General features: G+C 40.4%; 1 protein-coding gene across 1 annotated transcript in view; it reads left to right on the top strand.

Moving 5' to 3' along the window:
• Positions 1-17,561, top strand: part of COL19A1 (collagen type XIX alpha 1 chain) — a 327,913-nt gene that overhangs the window by 242,174 nt on the left and 68,178 nt on the right. Inside the window, exons 18-23 of the mRNA XM_045069374.1 lie at positions 3,240-3,284; positions 9,342-9,404; positions 14,636-14,671; positions 15,864-15,899; positions 15,994-16,047; positions 16,719-16,772. Of these exons, the coding sequence (XP_044925309.1) occupies positions 3,240-3,284; positions 9,342-9,404; positions 14,636-14,671; positions 15,864-15,899; positions 15,994-16,047; positions 16,719-16,772 (288 nt within the window). The remainder of the gene's footprint in view (positions 1-3,239; positions 3,285-9,341; positions 9,405-14,635; positions 14,672-15,863; positions 15,900-15,993; positions 16,048-16,718; positions 16,773-17,561) is intronic.

Raw genomic sequence — 17,561 nt, 5'->3', positions numbered from 1 at the left:
GACTTTCTTGGGGACACTAAAGGCAACCTTCTAGGCCCAGAAGTGTCAGAAAGAAAATTTAAATCCTAACTTCCTGTCTCTTCCTCTTTGCGAACTATCTCCTGTGGTTCAACCTATCCATTTCCAGGTACATCATCTTTTTTCAGAGAAATACCTTCTCCCAGTCAAATGGAGAAGCTTGAGTCTTCCCACTGGCCTGACTAGAGGTTTCAAAGTTCCATTCGTCATTGCCCATAAGAGAGAAGGGACATGTTCTGACATCCCAGATTCTTGAAATGACCAGGCAGATTAGCAGCCCCATTCCACAAGCCTCATCACTTCCGGAGAACATTTTTAAAAAGCACATTTAAAACCGTGTGACTATTACATTTATTCAAAAGGCATATAAAAACCCATTCAAATTACATGGCACCAGTCTACAAATGACCTAGTAAAATTAGAATAATATCTATGGCGGAATGCCAGATTCCAGAAACGCAAGGACTATGTCTTTTATTTCTGTGGAGCCAAGTAGTTGTCTGGTACATTGAGCTTAGAGAAAGTAGAGAGCAAAATATTACATGTCAATACTACTGAAATTCAAGGTCAAATCTGCCTTGAGTATTGTTAGCCTCAGAGTGGAGAACAGCTCCAGAGGTCACTGAGGATCCTTGATTAGACGGATTTTCTTGCCTCGCTATTGAATGAAGCGAACATATGGGGCTCTGGTAGGCAGTAAATAGCCCTGTTTTCTCTCTGGGTATGAAAGCTACCAGAAAAATCAAGATTTTAGAACAATAGAGCATGTGGATAGAATAGTATGAGCTGGTGCTATAGAGGCAATTTTTTATCCCAGTTTACAGCATCTCTAATATCCTGTAGGTTGTGGGGAGGTGTAATGGGAGAAGGATCTAGACCAAGATGCTACGTTGTAGTATGCTCTCACCCAAATGTACTTTGGGTGCTCTTCTGCTCTGCAATTCAAGAGCATGAAGCTTCCCAATCCAAGATCATCTCTGGATAAGTCATCCAGCAGACCAAAGCATGTTCCTTCTTCCTCCCAAATTTTCTACCTCAAACACAGCCAGGGAGAGGTGCTGATGGGTTGTATACACTGAAAGGAATCATGCCCAAATGGCTAGTATTTTTAGGAAATGCCTCAGATTTATGTTTTATGCAGGTTGCATCTAAGCAACCTACCATTTTGTAACTGCTGATTCTTTATGTATGCGTGTATGTCTTACAGTTTCACATCTCATTTTCAAATATGTCCTTGTAATAATTTACAGCTCAGGATTTTGAGAATACAATTTTTATTTTCAATTCAGACGTCTCAGATCAAAGTTAAACAGGAAAAAGGAGAAATGTCTGTCACAAGACCAACAATAACAGCGGTTATAAACTACTTATTTTTGATTGGAGTAGGATGAATAAATGGAAGGCATATTTGAAATGTCAAATTTTAGCAACAGTGATTTAAATGCGTGCCTCTGTGTATTTTTGTTGCTTAAATGTTCCTCTACTTTTTTCTACCAACACATAGAGTTTAATAAAAAAAAAGTTTGGTGGGAAAAGCACATAAATTAGAATTATAGGTTTATTTCTTCAACAAGTATTTATTGAATGTTTCCCGTATGTGATGTACTGTGTTAGGAATGGGGCCTTCTATTCCAGGTCATCACGGGGTTATTTTCTAGTGCAAAAGATGCAAGATTCTTTAAACAGACACAAAAATAAAAATATTAGTAAGTATTACGAAGGAAAAATACAATATCCAATGAGAATATGTGAGAGGGGAACCCGTGTGGGAGAACTGCAGGAACTTCCATGAATGGCATTTTATCACAGCTGAGACCTGAGGGATAAGTAGTTGCTTCCTGGACAGAAGACTGAGGAAAGAATGGTGATCTAGAGGGTGAAGTGAGAAAGGCTTTGGTCTATTTGAGAAGCTAAGAGAAGGCTATTACAGCTGAAAATTCTGAGGGAGAACAGGGGCCACCATGATCCTGGAGAGGGAAATGAGTTGAGGTCATGTGGGATTTTGATGGCTTTGTAATGGTTTAGAAAGAAGGGCCTCAGAATGTCTTAAAGGGGTTTCTCTGAACTTATATAGAAAACGTAGGTGTGTGGAAAGCAAGAGTGGATTACCGAATGCCAATTAGGGAGCTACTGCAGTAGTCCTGGCAAGCCATGATGAGTGAAGGTAGGGAGTGTGAAGAGAAGGGATTTGGGGAACAGAGGCAGCTGGGCTAGATGCCTGGACTTGAGGGGAAAGAGGAGAGTGGTCTTAGCAAAGATACCCAGATGAAGAAGGAAGACTTCTATGGATGGGAGAGAATGAATTCAGATTTTCTTTCTTTCCTTGATTTTTTTTCCAATTGTAAAATGAAATTACCATGCATTTTAACAAGTAACTATAGAGATCAATTAGGAAGAAGCCAACTGTTATTATCCCGCTTCTGGACAAATGCATGTTAACGGCATGATGTAATTCTCTCATCTTTCTTTCTCAGATATGTGTGTATTATTGTAATTTTTAAACTTAGCTTTGAACTTGTTGAATATGAATTTTTTCTGGAGTTTCCAAGTGAACACATCAAGTAGAAAATTAGATACATGAGTCAAAAGTCAGAAGGAGATGTCGGCTGGGTTTATAGATTTGTCTTAGTGTGGATGATACCTAAAGCCATGGGAGCAAAGAGTGCCCAGGAGAAAATGTTGAGCCACAAGAGAAAAGGATCTGGACAGAGTCCAAAGGAAATCTAACGTTTACCCAGTAGGTGAGGGAAGAAGTGGAGAGGTCAGAAAGATAGGAAGATACTAGGAAAGTGAGTATTATACAAGTCAAGAGCATGGCGGGACAGCCAAGAGGTTAATGGATCATCCATTATAGTGAACAACAAAGATATCATTAATAATGTTACAAAGACATATCAGTGGACTTGTTGGGGACCAAGAACAGTTTCCAGGCATTAATTTGGAGTAGTGACGATTTGCCCTTGGAGGTGTGATAGTTCTCCCGAATCACCTCCTGGGGGGAAGTCACAGAGAAGATAGCTAGGGCCTACACAGTTGGAAGATTTCAGGAGTATTTCACAGAAGGTGAAGAGAGGCAAAATTGATTAACATGGTATTCATAAAAACCTATTATTAGAGCAGCGTTTCCTGACTATATTTTAATGCGGGGGCTGAATGTGTTAAAAATAAATTGACTTTTGTGTATACATACATTTTTTTTTCCTTTGTTTTTTCCCACCTAGGGAAAACTTGGTGAATATGAAGCTCGTGGCCCAAAAGGAGAGAAGGTAATCATATTTTTCCAAGTAAATAAAAATATCCAGAGTTTTACACCAACATATCCATTCCCACATCAGGGGCAATCCCGTTGCCACATGGGCCTGCATACCCGGGGAGGCCAGCGTTCAGTGGGCAAGAGCCTCCCTGCCTCTTGTCCAGTCGTCCAGATTAGGCACTGAGAGGTCTGCTCCCCGGTAAGGACTGTTAAGTAGCAGCTGGCTGGCTGCAAGGAAGGGAACACATCTAGGGGAAATCGCTGGAACAAGGTGAATGAAATTAAGACGCAAGCTTCGATGCATAACGTGATGTTTCGTGAATTGGTGTAGGTGGCAAAAACCATCTGAAGATGGGGCGCCTGGGTGGCTCAGTGGGTTAAGCCGCTGCCTTCGGCTCAGGTCATGATCCCACGGTCCTGGGATCGAGCCCCACATCGGGCTCTCTGCTCAGCGGGGAGCCTGCTTCCTCCTCTCTCTCTCTCTCTGCCTGCCTCTCTACCTACTTGTGATCTCTGTCAAATAAATAAATAAAATATTAAAAAAAAAAATCTGAAGGCCCTTTAGCAAAATGTCTCAGGCCGAGGCTCCCTGTTTTTGTGTCTTCCTAAGTACCCAAACATAAGCCGTCATGAGACATTTTTTGGGTGCGGTTTTATAGTGTGCGATCATCGTTTAACCAGTTATTTCAAAAAATAGTTTTAGGGGCGCCTGGGTGGCTCAGTCGGTTGAAGCCTCTGCCTTCGGCTGGGGTCATGATCTCAGTCAGGGTCAGGGTCCTGGGATCGAGCCCCCGCATCGGGCTCTCTGCTCAGCGGGGAGCCTGCCTCCCTTCCTCTCTCTCTGCCTGCCTCTCTGCCTACTTGTGATCTCTGTCAAATAAATAAATAAAATCTTTTAAAAAAATAGTTTTAAAATTAAAACACTGATGAATTTCCATTGTGTTCTCACCATCACCTGTCACCAGTTTAATTACATGAGGCATGAAGTTGACAGATTCACTCGCCCACTCAGAAAGATGTTTCGCTCTGGTTTGATTCTGAAATTGTGATGACCTCGGATTCGCTGTGAATGTGCCACTGTCAGGAAAAAACAATGCACGTTAAATCTACAGACAGAGATGAGTAGGTCTGAAAATACTCTGAGGGAATGTGGCCTGTGAGTGCTACTTTCATTCATTCAGCCAGTAAAAATTCTCTTGATTGAGGGCAGGGTATTTTGACACGAATCCAAGAAAATATGACTTTTGTGCCTCATAAATCAGTGCAACCAATCTATTCAAAAGATCCTACATCTATCACCAGAAAATACTGCTAAAAGATAGTCTCAACAGAAACTAGGAACTTCTTTTAGATTGACCATTGAAAATGAAATTTTCTGCAAAAAAGTAAATAAAACCTTGACATTCTTAAAAAGACATCCAAAAAATATTGATTATACAGCAATAATAAGGCATTTATGTGTCTGGGAGTTTACTGCTAGTACAGTAGCGTTAGCTTCTGTAACCAGATAGCTTGCAGACTTTCTACACCACCGTAACGAACACATTACATTTTAAGCAATTACTACAGCACACATGCAGGCTAACGAGGGAGAAAAAGCCACAAAGCTTGTCACATAGGACAGCTGAGCAAAGAAGAGTGTTGTGGCACTTTCAAAGTATTTAAATGATGATTCATTTATTGAAACAAAACAGCTGGCTTCTGTTTTGCTCTGTTCATTAGGAAGCATATGTTACTTAGGAATTCTTAAGACCTCAATGATGAGAAATTTGATTCTGTAAAACAGGTGTATTTCAAACTCTAAGGACCTTTTCTATTGCTCAAAATCTTTTCTAATTGCTTCAGAATCCTAAGTGGAATTAGAAAAAGCCGGTGGCATAACTCTTCCCTCCTCCCACCCAGAGAAACAACCTAGAAGAGTCCATAGGGAACTTGATACAGTACCTGATATAAATGTACAGATGAAATGATTTGTAAGAATTCTAATTAACGGGAGAAGGACTCTGCCAATAAATAATGCACAAAATAAACTGAAAGACAAGCACATCCCTTGCTGGGAGAATGAAGTCACCTCTCCCTATACATAGGTACTAAGTGGTTAGTATCTGTTCTGAATCAGTACATTCGTTTTTTAAAATTATAATGCTGTTCATGGGTCACCATAGTAAGAATTTAAACCTCCTTCAAGCTGCTCTCGCAGATCTTTCCTTCCACCTTTTGTGGACCCTGGTGGTTCTGAACCCTGGCTGCTCATTGGAATCGCTTGAAGAGCTCTTAGAAAATGCCAGTGCTCAGGCCTCACAGCCAGAGAGTCTGATTGGGCCTGAGCCCATGCCTCTGGTTGCTCTGGGGTCGAGTCCATATCGCTGTTATCTCAAACGGCTTCAGATGATTCTGAGAGGCAGCCAGGACTGGGAACCATTGAGTGGTGGAAAGAACGTTGGCTCTGGGGTCAGAATTGATTGTACCATTAACAGCTGTGTCTCCTTGGGAAAATCATTTCTCTGAGCATCAGTTCCCTTGTCTGTAAAATGGGCATAACTGTGTCTACACAGACTTGATGGCAAGACTGAAATCAAAGGAGATGAGACAAACTTACCAAGAAGCACAATGGCTGACACATATGAAGCCTACACTACAGACTTGTTCCTTTCCAGTCATCCGCTCCAAACTTTCTTCTCCTGAAGTCTCACATCTCTCTCTTCGGTATTAATCACTGTTGCCGTCCTTAACACCTGGTCTTATTCATCTTTGTGCCTCCCAGCACAGTTTTGACAGAGGGACTCAATTTACATAGTTGAACAAAATATTTCATGTGAAGTACAATCAACCCATAGGTGATTTGTTTTTGCCGTATAATATATCACTTCTCAGCCGACCATTTGGATCCCAGATGACAATGAAGTCCCCAAATGAACACAAACAGCAGGAGAATCTACACACAAGTCACTCCTGGCTTGGCGCCCTCATCCTATCTCGAGAGCACTCAGACACCAGGAGGAGCACCAGTGAACACTAGTGCCTATTAATGGTGGATGGCCGGCAAGACCGTGGCAGCCATGGGACCAGTCTGCCAGTGTGGAAATGATGATCTCCGCTCTGTAGTTTTCCTGAGACTGGCAGCACGTGGTGTAGGAATAATGCATTTGCAAACGGGTTAAGGAGAACTGCTCCTTTATCTAGACAGTGGAATAAGGTGGCAGAATATCTAGGGACTCCTAAGGAATTAGCAGATATCTTTCGGGGCTGACTGTCAGAAGAAAAAGATGTAGCCTCAACAACACAGGCCTTTCAAATAGCATTGAAAGTGTCAAATTAAAGGACAGCCATTCCTGAAGCTGAGTAAATTCATCACTTGTCTTGCAGCTCATACCCACAGTGATAAATCACTGAACATTCATTTTAAGTATGAAAAAACAACTCGTGTGTCTAAAATTCAGATATGAAATGCTTTTGTTTGCAGAATTTTATATGAGGGAATAGGTGCCTAAGATTTCCTCTAAATCCACCCTTACCCACGTACCACTCAGAGAGATGGACCGATGCCTCTGTTGGGTCCTTTTTCTACATTTCAAAGGAGACCTGTTTACATGGGTTCAAACATACAACAGCTATGAGTGTAATTATTGTCCATCCTTTACAATCCCCTGCTCTTTCCCTTTGGTATCAGGCAGATTTTTTTTTTTTTTTAAAGATTTCATTCATTCATTCATTTAACAGACAGATCACAAGTAGGCAGAGATGCAGGCAGAGAGAGAGAGAGAAGAGGAAGCACCTCCCTGCCGAGCAGAGAGCCCGATGCAGGGCTCTATCCCAGGACCCTGAGATTATGACCTGAGCCTAAGGCAGAGGTTTAACCCACTAAGCCACCCAGGTGCCCCCAGATGTGATTTTTTATAGTGATCTCTAGACCCCTTTCCCTGAGTTCCCCTTTTTATTTTGCAGATCAGTACAACTACCAGGCATATTTTTCCTTCACACCTATTTATGTATTTATTTGAGAGATCGAGATCACAATTAGGGGTGGAGGGGCAGAAGGAAGGGGAGAAGCAGATTCCCCGCTGAGCAGGAAGCCAGATGTCAGGGTCTATCCCAGGACCCTGGAATAATGACCTGAGCCAAAGGCAGACACTTCACTGACTGAGCCACCCAGTTGCCCCTGCATTGGGAATTTTAATACCAGAAGAGTAAAAGGAAGGCCTCTGTGTAGACCCTAACACTCAGACAAGGCTAGTTGTTTATTTTCTTTCTAAAACCAACAGCAATTGGCTTTTTAAATATAACCATCAATTTCTCCCTCTTCTTACTTTGGATAGAATTGATCATATGTAGAAAAAAATGATTTCTACTACAGTTGTGGTAAGTATAAGATAGATGATGGTACACTAGACGTTCAGATGGTAGAAGAAAGGTGAAGTGCTTATATTAAGAAAATTAATTTTACAAAATATACTCCACAAATATAAGGATCCAGAAGAATCCTTTGAAAACTACAGCCTTGTTTATCAGTTACATATGACAAGTTCCGTCTTCTTCAAGTGTAAAGTCACAAGATATTGATTTTGATAGTAATGTGGAAATAATCCAACATTTTTAGGATTGTAAAAAATTTTTACTTGAAGTACTTTGGGTCAACTGTTTTTCGAGGCTTCAAAATAAACAGATAAACACATCCATAGAAGGGGACAGAAACGTAGATATGCTCCGCAGCCTTGTTTATAATAAAGAAAAGCTAGAGACAACCCAAATGCCCATCAACAGGGCTTGGATAAACCCTAATATGTGAACATTATAGGGTGCTATCCAGTGGTTACAAAGAGTAGATAGATCTCTTTGTATCAATACAAGGAATATTAAAAACAATCTTGAGTGGATAAAAGCAAGTTATAGAATAGAATATATAAAATAAAGCTATTTATGGAATTTGTTTAAAATATTCCTAATAATGTATTGTTGATTACCTATATGCAGTAAAAGTGAAAAAATACAGACTGAATATATAAATACTACATTTAAGAGAGTGGCTCCCTCTGGGACAGAAATAAAGGGGGAAAACACAGGAAATATCTACTTTGTAAATGTATTTTTTTCATTTTGGGTGCCTGGTACACAGAGGTTTGCCATATTCTGCTTTATGTTTTCTGTAGTTTTTTTTTTTTTTCCAAAGTAAAAAATATATAAGCTATTGTATGAGAAAGGTATATGCCCAGAAATGCAGTGGTGAACATCATTTTGCAAAAATGCTTTTTGAGGTTGGAATAAACCCCACATACCTAACTTCTAGTGGCGGTGTTTACTTTCACCGTCAAGTATTCAAGGATCTTGGTAGATGCTAAAAGAAAGCACAATGCTGGGACTCCTCCAAAGTCTGATTTAGTGATCTACTTCCTTTCTGTAGTATTATTTCTAAATTGTATTTTCTGAAAACACTTTTTATATGTCACATACAAACCCCTCTTCAAGATCTCTGACCAGAATGTCTTAGCCATTCCTAAGCTGCTGTTAGCACATCAATGCCTTCTTTGTCCACAGCCAGTCATTTAAGTGATCCCATAAATGCTGGCAACAGCTGAGAGACTCACTTTTCTTCCTATGGCTCCCCCCCTCCTTAACCTCCCCCCACCTAAAAAAAGAAAGACGTGTCTGAGATCACAGGCGTCTGGATTATGGTGACAGTTCCACAATCTCAAGTCTTTAAGAAAAGAGGAGGGTGAGCGCCTGGGTGGCTCAGCTGGTTAAACAATCTCGGGTCTTTAAGGTCTTTTGTAAAACAAGACACAGTTGTAGTTTTTTCTTCTCTGGACATCTTTTCTTGAAAAATAATTTTGCTCTCACCTTAATTTTAAATATCATGACCCATATAATGGATTTCTGAGAGAGCTGAAGGCATCGCAGAGTGCTGACAAATACATTGTTATGCTAACAGTCTAACTAGTTTTACATTGTCTCTTGGACGATAGTAGATAAATTCCACCATGGGCAGGAGCGCAAGCCATGGCTCTGAAGTGGACAGTCACACCAGTACTCATCTGACCTCGTGCAAAATCTCTCTTCTGCTTTTTCTCAAAAGGGTGAAACTGGACAACCAGGATTCCCAGGGTCCATTGGCCCTAAAGGTCAAAAAGGAGAATCGGTAAGTATGAAAGCTTTTAGGATAAAGGAAGAATATTTTTTTAAAAAAATAGAATTAGAAGTATTTTTCCAAATCAGTTCTAATTCCATGAGCCTTGTTTGCCAGCCCCTTCCTTGGCAAACAACCTCAGATCAGATATTTGAGCAAGTTCTTTATGCAAGGCATGAAGTCACTTAGTCTGTTTTTTTAAAAATGAGATAGGTAGGCTGTGATCACTCCTATTCTTCACAGGAGGCAACTGAGGCTCGAAGAGGTTAACTAAGTTGCTCTAGGCCACACAGCCAATTAACCAGAGAGGTTAACTAAGTTGCTGTAGGTGACACAGCCAGTTAGAGCTAGGAATCCCACTTAGGTGGGGATTCTCGTATACAGGGTTTAAAAACTATGAAACCATCTTGCTATAACTAAACATTGTGGCCATAATAAATAATAAAGTCAATATATCAAAGACTGTGGCTAATATATCCAAAAAATTAGAAAGGTGTATCTGCTTTCAGTATATTTTCTGAATTTTTTTCCTTCCTTGGTTTTTATGAGATCAAAGTAGCTTCTCAAGCCACTTTTTAATATTACTGAGGCCACTTTCTTTCAAGACATAGTTCTTGTGGTAGGAGAAAACCTAAATCATTTATACTCAAATTAGACCACCTAAAGAGATCACGTGAATCCTAGTTAAAAATAACTTTATTTAGTCCTGCTAAAAAACAAAAACAACCTACAGCAGCCCGTAAGAATCATCCAGAATTAGACTTAATTTTTTCTCTTTATTCAAAAGTGTAATACTTTTTAAAAATCACTTTTCCCTTTTTGCTTGCCAGGGGAACAAAGGACATTGTGTTAGCAGGTAGTGAATGCAGAGTCGCGAAAATGCCTGTTAGCAGGGTAGTGAATGCAGAGTCGCGAAAATGCCTGTGTGCCAAACGGGAGCAGTAGAAGCAGCATTTGGTATTACAAAGCCAATATCTCCCTGTGCTTCTGCTTTAAAAATTAGGCTTTTTGGGCAAGGAGAGTAATTTTGCAGTCAGAGGCAGACTCAGGGCTGTCACCCGAGTTCCCCAAGTTGTCTTGCTTTCACGCTCACTCACCTTTAGTGTCTAGTCCAAGCTTGGGTTTCCACCTGCAGCACAGACCGTCTTTAACGGGGCTTCAGGACTTCATATTTCCAAGGACGCCTGAGAAATTCCCATTCCACAAATCCAGCCCGGTGGTTGCTGCCCCTTCCACCTGCCTAATTACTCCTGATGCGCCTCATTTGTTGGCAACTCTTACCGTCGCCTGGCTGCTTCTCTAGGTCTACACTGTCTCCCCTCCAAGCTTGAACATTGGCTCTCACCTCTTTTTTTTTTTTTAAGATTTTATTTATTTATTTGACAAACAGAGATCACAAGCAGGCAGAGAGGCAGGCAGAGAGAGAGGAGGAAGCAGGCTCCCCACAAAGCAGAGAGCCCAACATGGGGCTCCATCCCAGGACTCTGGGATCATGACCTGAACCGAAGGCAGAGGCTTTAACCCACTGAGCCACTCAGGCACCCCTGGCTCTCAACCTCTTAAACTACATGGGACACAGGGCAGACCCAGACTGCGCACTGTCATAAATCCTACTACCGGAAAGACAGGAAGAGCAGAAAAGGGGAACTTCCAGTGGTTTAAGAGCAGTGTTTCCCAAATGCAGAACGTGCACTTGACTCACCTGAGGCTCTTTTGAAATGCAGGGTCTCATTGGATAGGGCTGGGGTGGAGCTGAGAGGCCGCACTTCTCACCGTTTCCCAGGTGATGCTCCTGCTGTTGGTCCAGGGATCATGCTCTGAGAATCAGGGGCTGGAGGATCTCACAGCTCCTAGGAAATCACTCTGGCTTTCTCTCCCACTGCAGGTGTCTGGGGCATCTCACCTACCTCCCTGACCTTATCTTTAGCCCCACCTGCCTTACACAGGAGAAGCAAACTACTTTTCCTTTTACCTTTTCTGCTTGCCAAGTCCCTCTTAATCCGTTAATGATTCCATGTCCCTTATTCAATAGTCCCACCTTGTACAAGGGGGATAAATTCAAAGACCTCCAGTGGATGCCTGAAACTGCCAACAGTACCAAACCCTGTACAGATGACCCTGAACAACGTGAGAGTTAGGGCATCAACTCCCAGTGTGGTCAAAAATCCACATAAAGCTTTTGACTCCCCCAGACTTAATTACTGATAGCCTACTGTTGACCAGAAGCCTCACCGATAACCCACAGTTGATTAACACATATTTTGTATGTTATATGTATTATATATTGGATTTTTTTTAAAGATTTTATTTATTTATTTGACAGAGAGAGATCACAAGCAGGCAGAGAGGCAGGCAGAGAGAGAGAGAGAAAAGGAAGCAGGCTCCCTGCTGAGCAGAGAGCCCGATGTGGGACTCGATCCCAGGACCCTGGGATCATGACCCGAGCCGAAGGCAGCAGCTTAACCCACTGAGCCACCCAGGCGCCCCTATAAATTGGATTCTTACAATAAAGTAAGCCAGAGAAAAGAAATGTTACTAATAAAATCATTAAGAAAAACACCATTTTACCGTACTGTACTGTAAAAAATCCACATGTAAGTGACCCATGCAGTTCCAACCTGTGTTGTTCAAGGGTCAAGTGTATATTATATACTAGGTTTTCTCATATGCATACAGACCTATGAGGAAGTTTATTATATACACTAGGCACAGTATGAGATTATCAACAATAATAATAAAATTATAATAATCTACTGTAAAAAAAACCTTTATATGAGTATGATCTGTCTCAGAATATCTTGTCCTGTACTCACGCTTCCTCTCGTGAGGACGTGGGATGATCAAAGGCCTGCGTGTTGGGACGAAGGGAGGTGAACGACGTAGGCCTGGTGACGTAGCGTCCGACGACGACTGATCTGATGATGTGTCGGAAGGAGGGTCATCTGCTTTCAGACTGCTGCTGACTGTTGGTAACAAATCATGGAAAGTGCGGTCACAGAAAAGGGGGGAACTACTGTGCATCTCCGCCTGCCTTCCTCTCTGCCCCCCACATAAGAGAAACATCTTTTTTTTTTTACATTATTATACAGAGAAGCTTGGTGCTTTGTGGTCTCAACCTTTCCATTCCATAACAGAATCTGGACGTGACATGGCAAAATATCCAGAAGGCCCAAAAAGAGGAATGGTTTTTATCCAATTTGAATTCTGAACTACTTATACTGAATGGCAGTTTCTCCTCCACAGCTGGACATGTAGATATGACTACGTGTGTCACATATTAGAGCTTAGAGTTATGGATGAGTTTACAGATAGAGAAAGAGAGGTGACCAGAGAGTAGTCATTGGAGCAAGGACTAAATACCAAGTCTTGAGACAACAAGGATCCTGGTTTGGTTTGTTTTTTTGTTATTGTTGTTGTTTTGTTTTGTTTTGTTTTTACTTTAACTATGTGGCTTCGCAGTGGCTCTAAAAAACCATGATATAATATCGTGCTTATATAATATATATGTAATCATACAATATAAGCAGTGCAACACAAACAAAAATAAAGTTATATAAGCAATGTGGCCCATTGCTCATATCTAAATAACATCATATCTTCTCTTCAAAATCAAGTAGAATTTTTTGAATTAAGGCTGAACAACAAGATTATAAATAAAGCCCTGATCTAATGTTTAGCAATTAACCAACAAAAGAGATTTAATCACATTGGCTAGATACGGGACCTATCTAGAGGAGGCTAAGTTGTGCTAGGTAACAAATTAACCCTGAATTTTCTGTGGCTTAATGCAAGAAAGGCTTTCTCTTGCTCATGCTGCGTGCCCAGCGTGGTTGGGTCAGGAGTGGATACTGACATCCACTGCACTCAGGTACCAGGCTGATTACCACTAGGTAACTAAGCTTCTGGAATACATAAACCCTCTCCATCACCATGCAGGGAAAGTGGGATTGGAGAATCATGAACGGGCTTCTCCTTGACTCAGCCTGCAAGGAATACGTGTCACTTCTGCTCACGTGTCATTGCCAAAACTAGCCAGACAGTCCCAGAAAACAGCAAGGGCGCGGGGAAATATGGGAGAAGAGAGTTGAGCCCTGAATCCCTAGCACACCGACGGGAAGTGAAAACCACAGGGATTCACTCCCTAACCATTTACCTCCCATTAGCAATTTGTTTAGGGGACTTACAGTCCCTAAGGGGACCTTTAAGAAGAGTATTATCTACCATCTGGTTCTCATACTTTCTCTTGACTTCCTATGCAAAAGAAAAAAATAAATTTAAATAAATGGTTTCCATCTTATTGTCAATTCACTCAATTCAAACCAAAAGTAAGTCAAATTACATATCAAATTAGACTGCACAACCAAAGCCCTAGACTGAAGTCAGGATATCTAGGTTTAAACCCTGAATGACCTCCCACTGGCTATATGACCTGGAGGAATCATTTAACTTCTCTGTGCCTCAGTTTCCTCATCCGGAAATGGGTGTCTAGTCATATGTACTCAGTGACATATAAGAATTAAGTAGAACTATGATTAGATTAGCACTAGAGGATTTAATGTGTATCAGCTATTATTGTTATATCTGCATAATTGAAATTCTCTAATTTAATAAACTTTTACTGGGCACCGACAGAGTACACCAGAAATGCTGTGATAGTCAAGATGAATTACATCCCTACATTCACAGAGTTTATAGGCAAGATAAACAAGGAGACATAAAGTGTGTGAGTGCTATTTTAGGGGAAATAACTCAGTTACTCAGAACTTTTCGAATCTCTTTCCTCATGCTGAAAATGGGACCATATCTTCTTCACAGCATTGTTGTGAAGAGTAAATGAAATCGTGCCCATGTAACTTCAAGAAGAGAAGCGTGTGTGTATGTGTGTGTTTGTGTGTGTGAGAGAGAGAGAGAGAGAGAGAGAGGGAGAGATTATCTCCGTGAACCATGCAAGAGAAAGCCTTGGCCTTGGGCAGCATTCCAATTTGCTCCACTCAGGATTCTCGAAATAGTATTAACATGATTATCGTATTGTTCACTAGGGGATATGAAAGAGTTTTTTAATTAATTCTCAGATGCTTCCTTTAAACTGCACAAGCCGACTGTGTGACATTCTGAGTCATTTTAGAGGCTGCTTTGTGACAGAGGTCTGATTTTGGCCTGCAGGATTTATCTATATCCCGTTTTGGAGAGGTTCTTTCTCAAAATGTTCGTAATTGACTCTGTTTTTTTGCCCATTTTCCTAGGGAGAACCTCTTACTAAAGGTGAAAAGGGAGATAGAGTAAGTAGATGTTTTATTGCTATCTCGGGTTTTCTACTCCATTGATTTCTATCTCACTGATTTCTCAAATGTTTACTTTGGAGTCTAATAGGTTTGATAAAATAAGCTCTCTGAGCACTTTACTTTTTCCTCTGTGAATTTTGACTTATTTTAATAAATGAGAAATTTTAAACCATGGTAAGTTTCATCATATGATGACGGCTTTGCCATTTGGCTTAAGTATTGAATATATTTTCTTTAACCATTACTATCTGTGATTGGATGTAAATATTTTGAAAGATGTACACTTATGATATCTAAAATACAAAATAAAAATGCAAGATACAGTTTTTTCAAAAATTTGTTAATGATACAGATTTAATTTATCAAATACGATGATTTTATCAAAAGGTTCAATAATAAGTCATGGAAATATGAAAAGCAAACTCATAGTAGCCAAAATTGTCCTCTTTTGTGTAACCTTAATTTTTTTCTGGGTTTTTTTTTTTTCATTAATTACCTATACCCAATGATAGAATCATCATAATATCAACTTAAATTTCAATCTTTCTTTTCCCCCTTCATCTGAGGTTTTAATCCTCTGAGATAGAAGATTAGCTGGTGGCAAGTCATGAAAATCTCATCTAAGTGGAGAATGCAGTGATTGCTAATGAACTATGGTGATTATAGAGTCAAAGTGATACTGGGGGGAAAAACTGTTTTAAAAGGAAATCCTGAAACCAACATTACACTATATGTTAACTAACTTGAATTTAAATGAAAGAAAAAAAATAAGGAGCTATTGTTCACATCTTAGCAATAAATATTTTTTAAAGATTTTATTTTTTTCTTTGACAGAGAGAGAAAGATCACAAGTAGGCAGAGAGGCAGGCAGAGAGAGAGGGAGAAGCAAGCTCCCTATTGAGCAGAGAGCCCAGTGTGGGATTCAATCCCAGGACCCTGAGATCATGACCTGAGCCAAAGGCAGAGGCTTAACACACTGAGCCCAGGCATCCCAGCAATAAATATTTTAAATCGTGTTTTAGAATGACCTCTCCTTGATTTCATCATGTCATCCATAATTCCCCTAGATTATGTTACTTAGTAGAAATGCAGGTGAATTCAAGTATTAGAGATACTCATCCCCTTCTAAGTTTAAACGTTACATAAATGGTGTTTTTTTTGTTTGTTTGTTTGTTTGTTTGTTTTACAGGGAGAACCTGGGCTAATGGGGTCACAGGGACTAAAGGTAATCTCCTGACCTTTTTCACTGCATCTCCAACCCAAGAAGATAATGAAGATTAAAGTAACCATTTCACTTTCCTTCCCACCCATGTGTTCAGGGCGAACCTGGAGATCCTGGTCCCCCTGGTTTAATAGGAAGCCCAGGACTAAAGGTATATGAGAAGTAAATAAGACAAAAGAAGAAATAATTTTGGAGTCATAGCCATTTCTGTGTAAAACAAAGGGCTCTGCTCTGCTACTCGTTTTCTTCAAAAATGTTCGCAGGAACATTATCATGTTTCCATGACGACTTCCCCCTATTGGCTGCATTTATTACATGCAGAGTATTGTGACTTTGGGTTCGCAGTAGGGTTTTTAAACTCTTTTTCAAAGCATATCCACAATAGCATCCCTAAAAGCTTTGGAGTAAAGAACGTGAGCAAAACCTATGACCTTGAACTATATTCTTAAAGTGAATGGGAGTCAGAAGTCAATCTCTTAGCCAGACTAAGGCAGATGCTTGAGGTCCCCAGTGTGAGATTCTGTAGGAGTGTCCCATGAAGAACCAGCCGTCAGGAGATGTAAGAAAGACTAATGTGATGCCTTCCTGCCGATGGGTAAGGCAGGTTATGCCGGTCTTGCTTGCTGCGGGGGAAAAACCCATGTAAAGGACAACATGATCAAACTACCTTTATAAGCCCAAAGCACATTTCAGAATTATTCAGAAAGGGTAGGATGATAGAAAGCCTGTCTTTCTGCAGATAAGGTCACACCATGTTTTACATATATTCGGCTACAATCTATTTTTTAACAGAGTTGAAAGACGTATCACCTTCTCTTTTAGGGTCCACAAGGACCTGCAGGCTCTATGGGACCCAGAGGACCACCAGGAGATATTGTATGTATAGCAAATACAGGTGTCTTTGATATGTGGGAATTAAATTTATGTCTTAAAGAATGTCCACATCTTTTCATGTGACTGAGTTATAGTACCTTTTCCAAAGACATGGGTCATCTCTACTCTCAAAACCAATCACACCTGATATCAGAGGTTATTAGAAAGGCTAGTACCTTCCTATATTCATATGAGGTCCTTTTGAATATCATTAGCCTAATAAATCAGTCTTTGGAAGTCAAATTAAGTTATTATTTTGCACAGGCTTGTCAGTGTGATACCACTGGTAACAGAGACTGGAAACATCAAAAGAAATAAGGAAAACTAAGACAGAAAACAGGCATTTTCATTATGCATGGCCATCCAAAAAAAAAACACTTCTTAAGCTTCTGTTGTTGATTTCTTACAAGAGCCTCTAAAAAGAGCAAGTCTTTTGGCTAAAAAGATTTCTCTAATGCCATTGGAGAAGAGTCCTCAGGTTGCATTATAAGCTAATTCTAGTGGTCTCATTATTCTGTCTCTGTCTGGCTCTCACTTTCTCTCTCTCATGTCCTTCAAATATATTTTTCTATCCATTCCCCCAGCTAAGCCTTTTGTTCCTTTGAGAACCTCCCTAGCCTGGCCTTCTGACAATTTGGGATTTAAGACTCACCATCATCCTCACTTGAGCAAATAAAGAGAAATGCTTGGCCATAACTTCTTGGAAACTGATCTCTGATCACAGTTCCAGCACTTTCTATGCAACTATTAGAATCACTCCTTTTCTCATCATCTTGGGAATAGCTCCATGAC

This window comes from Mustela putorius, unplaced genomic scaffold (genome assembly GCF_011764305.1).
Source record: "Mustela putorius furo isolate JIRA1106 unplaced genomic scaffold, ASM1176430v1.1 tig00003927_pilon_pilon_pilon, whole genome shotgun sequence".
Lineage (NCBI taxonomy): Eukaryota > Metazoa > Chordata > Mammalia > Carnivora > Mustelidae > Mustela > Mustela putorius.
Note: the sequence above shows the minus strand (reverse complement) of the source record. Positions and strands in the feature narration are given on the sequence as shown.